General features: G+C 33.2%; 1 protein-coding gene across 1 annotated transcript; it reads right to left on the reverse strand.

Annotated features, from left to right (window-relative positions):
- LOC104750696 lies at positions 9,842–10,457 on the reverse strand. The gene is made up of 3 exons (XM_010472538.2): positions 10,276–10,457; positions 10,048–10,172; positions 9,842–9,966 (listed from the first exon to the last, which is right to left on the reverse strand). Exons 1-3 carry the CDS (start codon positions 10,365–10,367, stop codon positions 9,881–9,883), a joined length of 303 nt encoding a protein of 100 aa, XP_010470840.1. The 5' UTR covers positions 10,368–10,457; the 3' UTR covers positions 9,842–9,880.

Consider the following 12,769-nt stretch of genomic DNA (forward strand, 5'->3'; position numbering starts at 1 on the left):
ATATTCAGAAATCTTAGCCAACAACCGATCATCCTCACGGAGATACTTCCGCAACATTGACATATGAAACACCTTGTGGAACGCACGCATAACCTCAGGCAACTCCAGCCTATATGCTACCGTTCCCACCCGCTCAATCACTCTGAATGGACCATAAACCTCGGACTCAACTTAGTCTCTATCAATGACCTGTTCAGACCCCGCAACATGGCCATCTTGAGGTACACTTGGTCTCCTACCTGAAATTCAAGATCTCTCCTCCTATCAGTATAGCCCCTCTGCCAATTCTGAGCTTCCTTCATGTTCAGCTTGAGAACCCGAATCTTCTCTGAGGTCTCCTGAACAAAATTCGCCCCGAACATGCTCCTCTCCCCCACATGAGTCCAGCATAAGGGTGTACGACATGGCCTCCGATACAAAGCCTCATAAGGAGCCATCTTAATACTCGCCTGGTATTTATTGTTGTAAGAAAACTCTACCAGGTTTAGGTGATCTGCCCAATGGCCACCCCAATCCAACTTGTACACACCATATACTTGAAAATACTAGATATCCATCTAGAAGCTTCACAACATCACTTTCCAAAAATATTCTCATTCGCATTAAATCGCCCCTGACAACGCAAGTCTCCAACTTATCTCCTTGGAACTCCATCCTGGGAATACTCCATAAAACATTATCCTACTTGATCACTCATGGATCAATCACCTAAACAACACGCTTGTGCTTTTCCTTAACACTTATTGCATCTCCACGACATAGACAAGTCTATTTCCATTCAAGAACATGTCCTAGGACCATATACGCTCTGATACCAAACTGAAACAACCGCACCCGGATTCCCAATCCTTCCACTGGACACACGGGAAATAATCTCACCGGAACTCCATAATTCCGACAAGACAACCGGCGTCAACCGCTTCTGGCAAAAGTTCCACAAATACTATTTAGAGCAAACTATCTCATACTCTGCAGCTACTAACAATAATCATACAAATCTACTTCAGCTCCAGAAGCATTTTACATTTATAGACTCTGATTACTCCTCCAACTAGCCACTTCATGATCCACCAAAGCAAGCCACTTAAACATGTATCCCAAACACCACCGCATCTAGTTACTGAATCGCACAACCAACCACCCCTAGCGACCGAGTAACAAGAGAGGTGGGCTGGAATACTTCATTCTGTCCAGCCACGGAAACATTTCTCCGACTAATCCATCGATTCATCGTCTTAGCTTTAAGCCGACATTCCTGAGCTCTAACTTGGTTCTACAACCACCCCGACCTTGCTCCATAAGCTTAAAGAGGTTCTAGTTCAAACCGAGCTTGTTGGTTCAACCAACAACACAACTTAACACAATTCAATCCATACAAAAGCTTATATAAACACTCTAATAATTCATAAACTAACCGTTGAAATCGAATTTCCACCGTTGGATATGAAGCCCGTACTATCACGAGTCTCTCTACCAAATTTCGTCTCGATCAGACACGTTGGGAACCCTCAAAAGCCGCCTAGAAAGAGCCATCTCAGAACAGTTTCTAGGGTTCACACTTAGCCAGATTTCACAGTTTCAGCGAATTACTTGTCCCGGAAGCAACAAACATAACTCCTCTAGATCAACTCCGAATGAAGCTATTTCAGATGCTATGGATTCTTGGCTTGATGGAGAAAACTCCGGTATAATCAGCTTTCCGATCCAATATAAGATCCGGCGTCAGCGAGCCTCCAAATTCAGCTACTCCACACTGCCTTTATCTCCAATCTTCTTTCACTTCCTTTCTCCTCTTCTGCTCTATTCTCCCATCACTAGAGAAACTTCACACAACCATAACATGACTATCCAGACCCACAAGAGGCTTCCCCACCTCTGCCGCGTCTCTCTCTCATCTCCATCATGACTCCATCGCGTCTCTCTCTCCTTTTTGATAACAACACCCATCCACAGCACAACATCCTTTGCTCTAGGACTCACGTTGCTTCTCCTCCTCTTGAGTCGGAAGACAACACGAACACAAAAACAACTCCATGGAGAAGGAGATGCGTACATGTATACATAAACAGATATGCACGGCTCACCCCTCTCCTCCTTAAATCACCACCAAACCAGACTTTACGCCTTTTATCTCTTTACCCAAACATTGATCAACGTAAGCCAATACATACACTGACTATTACAAACACGAGCCAACCACAACAACAACGGAGGTGGCAACTAGAACAATCATGACAAAGACTATCTCTTTTACGATTACATAATCACTTTAATAATCAATTCTAAAGATCAATCAAATAAACAAATCCACGCAACCAAGAAAATACGATCCTCTTCCCATGACCACCAAACTCACAAATCAGCAACTCACATAACACAACAACAGAAACGATAGTTAAGGGTTAGCGATACCTTCTCGACAACACCGGTTTGCTCTCCCGTGAAGGCGTTACGGGCAACAGCACAGGTTGTGTACACAACGAGAGTCTCGGAGATAACAAACGGCAGCAACCAACACCAACAACATAACATCTCGATCCCCTTTTCCTCTCACGCCAACACCACCTCGGCCCGTACTCCTCTCATGACCCCTCTCCCCTTTCATCTATCGTCACCACCACCCTCCACCCCCGTCCCCCCCAAGACAAGAGGCTTCCAGTGTTTTTAAAGGAACAATAGGGTTTTTCCTTGGTTTAATTCGATTAAACCATAATTTAGCTAAACCAAGAATTAATTAAACCAGTTTTACTCCAATTCCCGACATAAACACAAATCATTTATATACTAATTTTTTTTTGGGACACGGCGTTACAATTATCCAAGGTATTTAGACACACAAATACATATGAAGAAACAACGAAATAAATCTGTATAACATACCTCTTCGTCTACCAAGATTAGCTTTGTCGACATATCATTCGAACGATCTCTCACTCTCCTTGAACGAAAAACCTTGACACAAATCATCCATCTCATTGTCCAAGGATTCAATTTGTCGAGCATCACAAATCTCGCTATTTTTTTTTGTTTTAAAAAAACAAAAGTATTTGAGTTAGAGAGAAGTTTCAAAAGAGAGTGAAATGTAGAAGTTGACAAGACAATAGTTTTTAAGTTTTTAAACTCGACTATAAGAATTTATAAGGTATTAATGGTTGCATAAAAAGTATCGACTCGAATGGATGTTACCACTCATACCTTTTAACTAAATAATTGAAAGATTCATGAATATGTAGATATCATCGTATTGGGGACGACTATTTTGAATACAAAAGGGAATTAATATCATAAAGATTTCGATTTATGTAATATATAATTAATGAATTAGTATTATATATCAAATTTAAATCCAATCTCATTATCAAAGAGTTTTAAAGTATCAATTTTGTAAATATGAAATATAAAAGTCATACACTTTAAAATTAAAATCAAATTTCCATATCAGCAAAGGCATCTAACATCTGTGTGACTTGAGGACATGGAGGATTGATCATGACACTCGTACAATTGTGCACCGTGGTTGCCATCCATGTATCTACATTAATAAAGTTTTATAGTTAGTTAACTTATTTTATAAAGAAAGCAATTATAAATAGATCAGCAAGAAATGATTCGAACCTTTATTACTTTCGAGTTTGGCAAAATGTAATACACATATGATAATATCATTGTCACGATGTATCCAATGATCATAGAAGCCGTTCGCGTAGTCCTTTGGTAAACGACATGAGAAACGATCACCCCTACAATTTTTTCATCATTGAGTACTTTTCAAATCTTCGGGAATTAAAAACATAAAGCTTATTAAATTAGTCCAACTTACTCAATATTTTCAAGAACAACAAATAAATCATTCCATTCTTTGTATGGTGGACCTTGTTCCAAGCTATTTCCAATACTAAAAGACTCTCCCGATAAGATCAACAAATATTTTCCAATATTTAAACTAATCAAACACTTCAATCTTAACTTATAATATAATAGTAATTTGGTACCCTTACCTACACAATAAGTAGAGTCTAAATATCCACTTTTAATATCACTGAATGATACAAAAGAGAAAAACTGATTTGAAGACAAATGAAGAATTTTCTTAAACCATGTCCCGTCTCTCCAATGTATTCTAAAACGATGGTCAGTTGGCCTAAAACCGCCATCAACATTGCTTAATGAGAAACTTGATAACATTATCCATTCACCTTCTTCCAAGTCGTTTAAAAAGATGTCACGATAAGGCGAACCCATCAATACATGAATTTTCGTACCCTACGTAAACATTAACATAAGTACATAAAGATTTAAATAAATTTAAGTAAACACTATATATAATGAAAAATATACCTTCTCATCAACTACAATTAAGTCTGATGATTTGAAAAGAGGATGATGACACTCAAATTTCCTCAGAATTTTTACGTTAATTTCCACTCATGAACGAAGGGGTTTAGGTCGTCCACATCGAAAAAATAGTCTCTCTTCCCTATCTTATTTTTTATAGCATTGGATAGAAGGTTAGCTATTTTTTTTGATTTTTTTGATTGAAAAACCTAGACTAAAACAAATCATAAATTCTGACTTTTAAACGTATTTATATACAAATAATAAAGAAAATCTTTTAGAATATTTCCATTTGAAGATATTGTCAAAATTCTTAATATTTATCATCGCCAAAACTTAAATGGTATTTGTACAATTATCATTAATTACTTAATCTATAGTATTATATTTGTACTCATTAATTACTAAATCTATATTATTATATATCCCGATCTTTTTCTAATTTCTATTTTATATAAGTATTCAATATTTGATAGATATATACTTTCAAAATTATGGTAACACCACAAACAATTCGGGATAATCAAATAATTCAAATATAGTTTATGATTTCTTTTTTATGTTTTTCTTTTTTTTTAAATAAAAAGTTTCAGATCCGTATTTAAATTTATATTATCTTCATAACTTATCTGATAATAACCCTAATTAGTTGCTTGTTATATATATATATATATATATATATATATAATATTAGAAGTCGTTGATTAGATTATGCTATAATTAATTATATGATTAGTCATTTAGTATTGTTTCAAAATTATTTTTAAAAAATTTCAAACAATCTAAATGTTAATTAATCTACAAATACTATTATCTCTGAGGATTATTTCAAATTAAGATTATTGTATGATAATCACCAAATATATTATTTATTTAAAATATAAATATATCAAATTAAAATCCAAACTCAAGATCATAGCGAATTAAATTATATCAAATTACACTTTAAAATTTTTAAAATCAGTTCTCCATTTCGGCAAAGGAATCAGACATCTGCATGACTTGAGGACATATAGGGTTGATCATGACCATTGTACAATTGTGCACCGTTGTTGCCGTCCATGTATCTACATTAACAATATATAATTAATTAACAAATTTTAAATCTTAGCAATAATAATTTTAACGTGAGGAAATATTACGAACCTTTAGTAGTCTCAAGTTTGGCAAAACGTAATACACATATGATATCAAATTCACAATGAATCCAATTTATGAAAAAGACGTTCGCGTAGTCTTTTGGTAAACGACATGATAATCGTTCAAACCTACAATTATAATTCGTTTAGAATTAGAGACATTAATGAGTATGATTATATTATTAAATTAAAAGTTTTACAGTAGAACGACTTACTCAATATTTTCTAAAACAACGAACAACTCATTCCATTCTTTACTTCGTGGACCTTCTTCAAAACGATTTCCAACAGTGTACACTCTTCCAATAATGTCTGCTCATAAAAATTCCATTAGAAGTTAAACTAATGGATGTATTTAAAATTTATAATAAGAATTTTTTTTAATCTTACCAATACAATAATCAGGGTCTAAATATCCTCTTTTGATATCATTAAATGATACAAAAGAATAAAACTGCTTGGAAAACAAAGGATGAATTTTTCTAAACCATGTCTTTTCTCTCCAATGTATCATAAAACAATGATCAGTTAGTGAGAATCTTGATAACGTTATCCATTCACCTTCTTCCAGATCGTTTAAAAAGACGTCACGATAAGGAAGACGCATCATCACTTGAATTTGTTTACCCTACATTAAGAAATATATAAGCAACATATTTTATTGTTTTTACAAATTTATCAGACGGGATGTATACTGTAAATTTACCTTATCATCAACTACAATCAAATCTGTTGATTTGAAAAGAGGATGACAGACCTCAAACTTCCTCAGTATTTTGACGTTAATCGTCCACTCATGAATGAAAGGGTTTAGGTCATCCACATCGTAAAAATAGTCTCTCTTCCCGATTTTTTTTTAATAGGATTGGACAGAAGTTCTGTCATGTTTACAAAAGAGGAAAAAATCTTATGGTAAAACACAACCTACGATCTTGATTTTATAAAGTTGTAAACGAAAATATATATATATATATATATACATAATACATTTTTTATTTTTTTTGGAAATTTTACATTTTGCGATATTGTCAAAACTCAATATTTCTTTATCATTAGATAAACTTGATGGTATATATACATTTTTCAGTAATCACCAATATATTTTTATATTTCCCAAATCATTTTAGAAACTTACGATTTTTAAAAGTTTTTAATATTTGTATAGATATCTCATTCAATAAATATAGGAACTATATAACCATGAACATTTTTGGAAAATATGAAAGTCCAAGACTAATTTATATTTATTTCTGATTTATAAAAATAACTTTAAAATAATTTTTTAAATTTCGTAAATAGGTCAATATCTCTATTTTATATTATCGCTTTAACGAATTATTAGGTTTTAGAATAATAAAATAAAGCATCATATTTTGTTTGTAAACAACTTTCCCGCAAATTGGCTCGTTTGAGCTGATTTCTTTTTGTTGACAAAAAAAAAAAGTCCCGATTATATTTTACGTTAGATAATAAAAATAAAAATATTCAAGAACTCTAAACGATTAAGATAAAATTCTTAATATTGTTAACCACTAAAAGGAACACGAAGTTTATCCCAATCAATATTAGGAACAAAACATTCTTTGACATCTTTCTCAATAACAACCCTAACATCTTCTAGCATGTTACGCTCTTCAATCAAGTCGATTTGCCCCTCCAAGATATCGTTTATTAGCGAGATCTGAGCATCAATTGTTTCAAGTTGACAGTCTAAGCCAACAGATTCTTCCTTTTTCTTGATATACTCTTTCAACATATCAAGGATCGTAGTGAAATGTCTCGTCGTTTCCTTTAGAACCACGTCTCTCGATTTTCGAAACGCTTGTTTAACCATGTTGATTGCTCCATCTTCCCTATCGAAATCTGACATGAGCTCTTTCCGTTTCCTAGAACTTCCACCTTCAATCTCTAATTCTGAAAAAAAATATTTATAAAAATCTTTAAACTTACAAACTAAGAATTGATGAAACAAAAAAAGTAATTAAATATCGTTTGAGATCTTACCACAAGGATATGAATGATAATAAACTTTTTTTTACTCTTTGTTGACAGGGGAAAACAAAAGGTCACAATATTAATATAAAGACGTAGAATGCTTAAATATTAGTTCTAAGAGTCGCGAAGGTTCTCATATTGGCGTCTATTAAGGCCATGCCCATATAGGTTAACCAAGTAAAATAATCTTGGTTTCTCTTTGTCAAAATTTAGAATAAATTTTAATTAGAATCAAGTGAGACTACTTGTAAAAATATTTTATTTCAATAAAATACTTAATAAAATTAATAATAATCATTTCAAAACATAATTAAACAAATTAAAATGAATATTCATGTCCAAAGTTTCAACAAACTATAGCTTGCTGCTCGAACCACAGAATCAATCTTCGTCTTCATTGTCTTCATCACTGGAATCAACGTCTAGCCAGCGTCTGTAAAAATTGAATAATTCAGGATTAAACTTCCCACATAATTTTGTTTATACTATTTTTCAATTTATTAAACTAATGAAATTACAGCATATCGCTAGTATTAATTCTAGCCACTTCATCTTCAAGAATGACCTTTGAGCATCGTAACTGAGACATCGGACATTGCATACCTAGCAAAGTAGAATTTAAGTAAAAATGATATTTTTGAGTGGTATATGAGACTAAATATTGAACAGTACCTTCGTAAACAGAGATCCTCCAAAACAGAATAGTACACATTATTGGTTGATTAGCATAGGTAGGGGAAGAAACAATTTTTTCCGCTTCTCAAGAAATGCATTACAAACCGAACCAACAGCAACACATTCAATCTCTTGGCCACTTTCAGAAAAAATTTGATTGTGTATAATTTAATCAAGAACTGTTTAAAATAATAATTGTATGTATTTTTAATGTTATAGAAAGTTTAGGAAAATCTCTTACTTGTGTTCAAGGATAGTGAATGTCACAACTTCATTCTATGAAATGTAGCCATTTTGATGATCAAGGAAATCAATTATCTGCGGCTCGTTTACATGTACCACCATTCCTAAGACATCTAACATAAAAGATAATTCCAATGAAAAAAAAAATATAGAATAAATAAGGATGGATTTATTTAGATGACTTGAGTATAATAACTTACCTACACAACAGTTCTTCTCGTCAGGCGTCGAATTATGCATTTTTAATGCATCATACATAAGAATAAAATTGTCAGTACTTCGAGGATTTATTGGAATCATTTTTGTTTTATCCTGGATCAGGATCTCAAACGGATGGTTTGAGTTTCGGAATGATTGTTGACCTTCAATCACTAAAAATCCAGAAATCTCGTACCAGTCTCCTTCATTGATCTTTCCATAGTAACAGTCTACATAAAGTCCCGCATCTATCTTGGCATCAATCCTATTTCCCTATAATATAAACATAATATAGCATTTCATTGATTTATTTTTGTTGTATATCTCATTTGATATTTGAAAAAAATAACGGCAAAATTGGTTGAGGAAGAATAATTACCCTTTCGTCTACCAAAATCAAACTTTGATAATAAGGCTGTCCTTGAATAAAATGAGGTGGCCATTCTTGAAGTATTTTCACAGCAACTTTCGGGTTATGTAAAGTAGGATTCAGATCTTTCAAGTACAGCACCATCCCGATTGCCCTCTTTTTTTGCGTGTATTTAGAAGCAAGAAAAAGTTTCAGAGAGAAGTTACAATTTGTTGTTGTTTAAATATTCATAGACAACAGAAGATAAGGATTATAACAATCAAAGTTATAAATTTGTGTGGATTGTATTAAAACCCGTGGTCTACACAGGGAAAGCTGCACGAGTCTCTGTTTGATAAGAATGAAAAATGTTTTTTGTTTTTTCAAAAGACTATATTTAAAAATTTTAATTGGACGGTTGAAACTTTAAATTTCAAATTGAAGGTCTAACTTTGTATTTTTCAACTTGCATGGTGATATCTTTTTATTACCATGTATTGGACTATTGTATCTTTGTTACGATTTTTGTTGAAACTTTATTGGAAACTTAAAAGTCTCTGTCTTTTCAATTTTTTTGTAAGTACTTTATATGTAGTTATTTGTATCAAAATATTGTTAAAAGAACAATCTTTTGGTTAAATTAACCACAAAATGATTTCTGTAAATAAATTTAAACTTTGATTTACGTTAAAAAGGAAAATTATAATCCATATATTATTAAAATATAAAATAGTTAAAACCCTCTAAAATCCCTAATAAGCCAAAAAAATTGAGGAAGTGAGTCTTCTATTTGCGAGTCCTCTTCCTTGGTCTCCTATAAATCTTTTTTTTTTTTTTTTTTGACAAAGTCTCCTATAAATCAGTTAGTTTAAACATGAAAAGAAGATTATAAACAGAATTCTATAATGTTTTCATCTAATATATAGCATAAACAGATAGGATAATCTTACGATTCCATCATCTTCGCCACCTCAGGAACTTGCAAATTGAGTTTTATTTGCGTACAAACTCTAGAAGATATACTTCTTTTTCCTGCAAAGTTATAAGAGAAACAATTCTTTTAATACCTGATCATCAAAACTGAGCAGGAACTATTATCAAAGTTATGTATACCTTGGAAAACTTCAATTAGAGCCCATCGAATAACACAAACCAAGCGATCACCACGGAAAGATTTTAAAGTATCGTAGAATTTTGCAGCCGATGTTTCGAATAATTCACACCTTATTAGGGTTCCACTAAAATTTCAAGAAATTAAACTTTATGTTTCAATATACTTCAAAATTATAATTATGTATAATATATATATATATATATATATATATGAGTATTATAATTCACCTGAAATCACGAAGATCAAAAGATATTTTGTGGTTAATCGAGTAATTCTCTGCTCTATTATTTATTTCAAGAATTTCTTCAGTACTTTGCATCTCATCGTCCTCTTCATCCTCCTTCAAATCTTGGACATATTTATCCTCATTATGATCATCGCTATCTGTGACAACCCGTCCCGTTGACCCCACTAGCCCACCGCTAGCTTGCCCCCATAGGCCCGAAGCTGGCCCTGCAGGGCATCGATCCTAACCCTTCACTGGGCAAATGGAACTATTCATCCAAATCCACAGTGATGGGTTAGGATCGATGCCCTGCAGGGCCAGCTTCCTAACAGAAGCTAGATAACCAAGCGAACCACTAGAACATCCTCCTCTTCATTGCCTTGATTCCACGGTCACACTTTGCCTTTACCTGCACCACAAACACATATTGCAATGCATGAGTATTTTATAAACACTCAGTAAGGCAATCCTCCCATCTACTGGGCTATACACACAAGCAAGACATCTCTAACCATCAACCAACAATCATCAATCAACAATCAACAATCAACAAGCCAAACAACACATAAACAAGCAGATTAGAGAAATCTCCAGCTTAGATAAGCCATGGTCCTGCACTTACCTTAACAAGTGATTCACAAAACTAAATACAACCAAATGAGAGGCTTTCCAATATCCAAGAACAACCAAACTTGTTCCTACAACCAATCACAACAACAAACAAATATTGAAAACAAACTGCTAGAAAAAACAGAAAAAAACAACCTCACAAGTGAAACCACGAAATAAAAACGAACCGTTAACTTTCTAATCCCTACGGTGAAAAGCAAGGTCTATACGTCTAGAAGCTTCACCCAAAATTTCAGCACGATCGGATCTCAGATGAAACCACAATCGATCCCGTAACACCCGCTGGTCTCAATCCGTGAATGAGAAGAAATGCCCCATGAAACTGCCAATATCTCCTAGAATATTAACCCAAATTCACTTCTGTAAAAAGGCGAGTGTACGAAAATCTCTTAGCTACAACCATACCAAAAATCAGTACCTTTCAAAACGATTTGACCAGTCGAATCCTCCTTCTCCCAAGCCCTAACAGTTTTGTTTCTCTCTTAACACTAAGGAAAAAGCTTGTTCTCCTTCTCTTTCTCCTTTGCACCAAATAACCAACATTTAACTGTCTTTCTCTCCTTCTCTCAGATGAAAATGTCGACTAAAACACAAAAGCATGAGAGGAGGCGTGAGTTGAGAAAGAGATTAGGGCTTTTTGGTTTAATTAGATTAAACCAGGATTTAATTAAACCAAAATTAATTAAAATCCACTCTTTTGGTTTACTCAATATAACCCAAACTCTATTCCCGGAACATGGATGTTACACTATCACTAATATCTGGCTGGTACTCGCCATCAACATCAGTTTCTTCTTCAGTATCATCCTCTTCTTCATCCATTGTATCATAACAAACATCATCTTCCTCATCATTTCCTTCTTGTATATAATTATCATCTCCAACATCATTGTCATCATCAGATTCTTCAAAGACTGTGCAATCTGATTCTGAGTGATCATGATAAGAAATGTTTTTCTTTTTGTCTGAACCAAATCGAGTGCAATACTTAAACAACACACGGATATTATCACTTTGCCTTACGTCCACATGTTTATGATGATTCTCCGACATATTGATTTCATCTTTTTGTTGCAATTTCCTGAAATTACAGCCGAATTCCCCAATATTGACAACCTCACCGATGACATCTGTATAAAATTTAAATTAGTTCAAATACAAAGATTTACAAATAATTATTGAATTTTATATTAAAATAACGAATTTATTACTCACCCACTAAGTAATCTTCACATTGGGTATCATCATTAATGAGTTTGAAATCGACGAAATCATAGAAATCTTCCCCTCCAACAATTGAATTCTCTTTGATCTTGGTATTATACAAAATAACAATTTTGTAACGATGTGTGGTAGCCAAACATGAACCATTCTGCTCAACAACCTTAAAGTCTTCGAAATCAAGCCAATCACCAACCTTGAACTTTGAGACAAAACAATCATAAACATCTCCACGAAAGGAACATTGGACCTTTACACCCTAATAAAATATAGTATTAATAATTATCGCATAATACAATTTTATATGTCAAAACAATATTCTAAAAACCTTGTAATTTTTAACTTTCAGGTATAATTGTATATAAGCTTGTTGTTTGAAATATATAATGACCTTATAATTAGAATAAAGTAAATACCTTAATATCAGATAAAACCATCTCCAAACTTGGACTTTTCTCTTCCCACAGACACAAAGACCTTCACACGAATTTTCCGTTCATATTTTGAAGAGTTCAGACGCGAAACATCATCGAAAAGGCTATACCTAATCATAGTTTTTTGTTGTTTTTTTTTCTTCTTTGATTTAGGTTGAAATCAAAAGAGTCTTATAGATGTATATATATATATATATATATGTAATTTAA

Source organism: Camelina sativa, chromosome 2 (genome assembly GCF_000633955.1).
Source record: "Camelina sativa cultivar DH55 chromosome 2, Cs, whole genome shotgun sequence".
Lineage (NCBI taxonomy): Eukaryota > Viridiplantae > Streptophyta > Magnoliopsida > Brassicales > Brassicaceae > Camelina > Camelina sativa.

Coding starts and splice junctions, on each gene's coding strand:
- LOC104750696 (XM_010472538.2), bottom strand. CDS start 10,367: ATGCAAAGTACTGAAGAAATTCTTGAAATAAATAATAGAGCAGAGAAT. Junction 10,173..10,275: donor TTTGATCTTCGTGATTTCAG/GTGAATTATAAT, acceptor TTGAAATTTTAG/TGGAACCCTAATAAGGTGTG. Junction 9,967..10,047: donor TCTAATTGAAGTTTTCCAAG/GTATACATAACT, acceptor ATAACTTTGCAG/GAAAAAGAAGTATATCTTCT.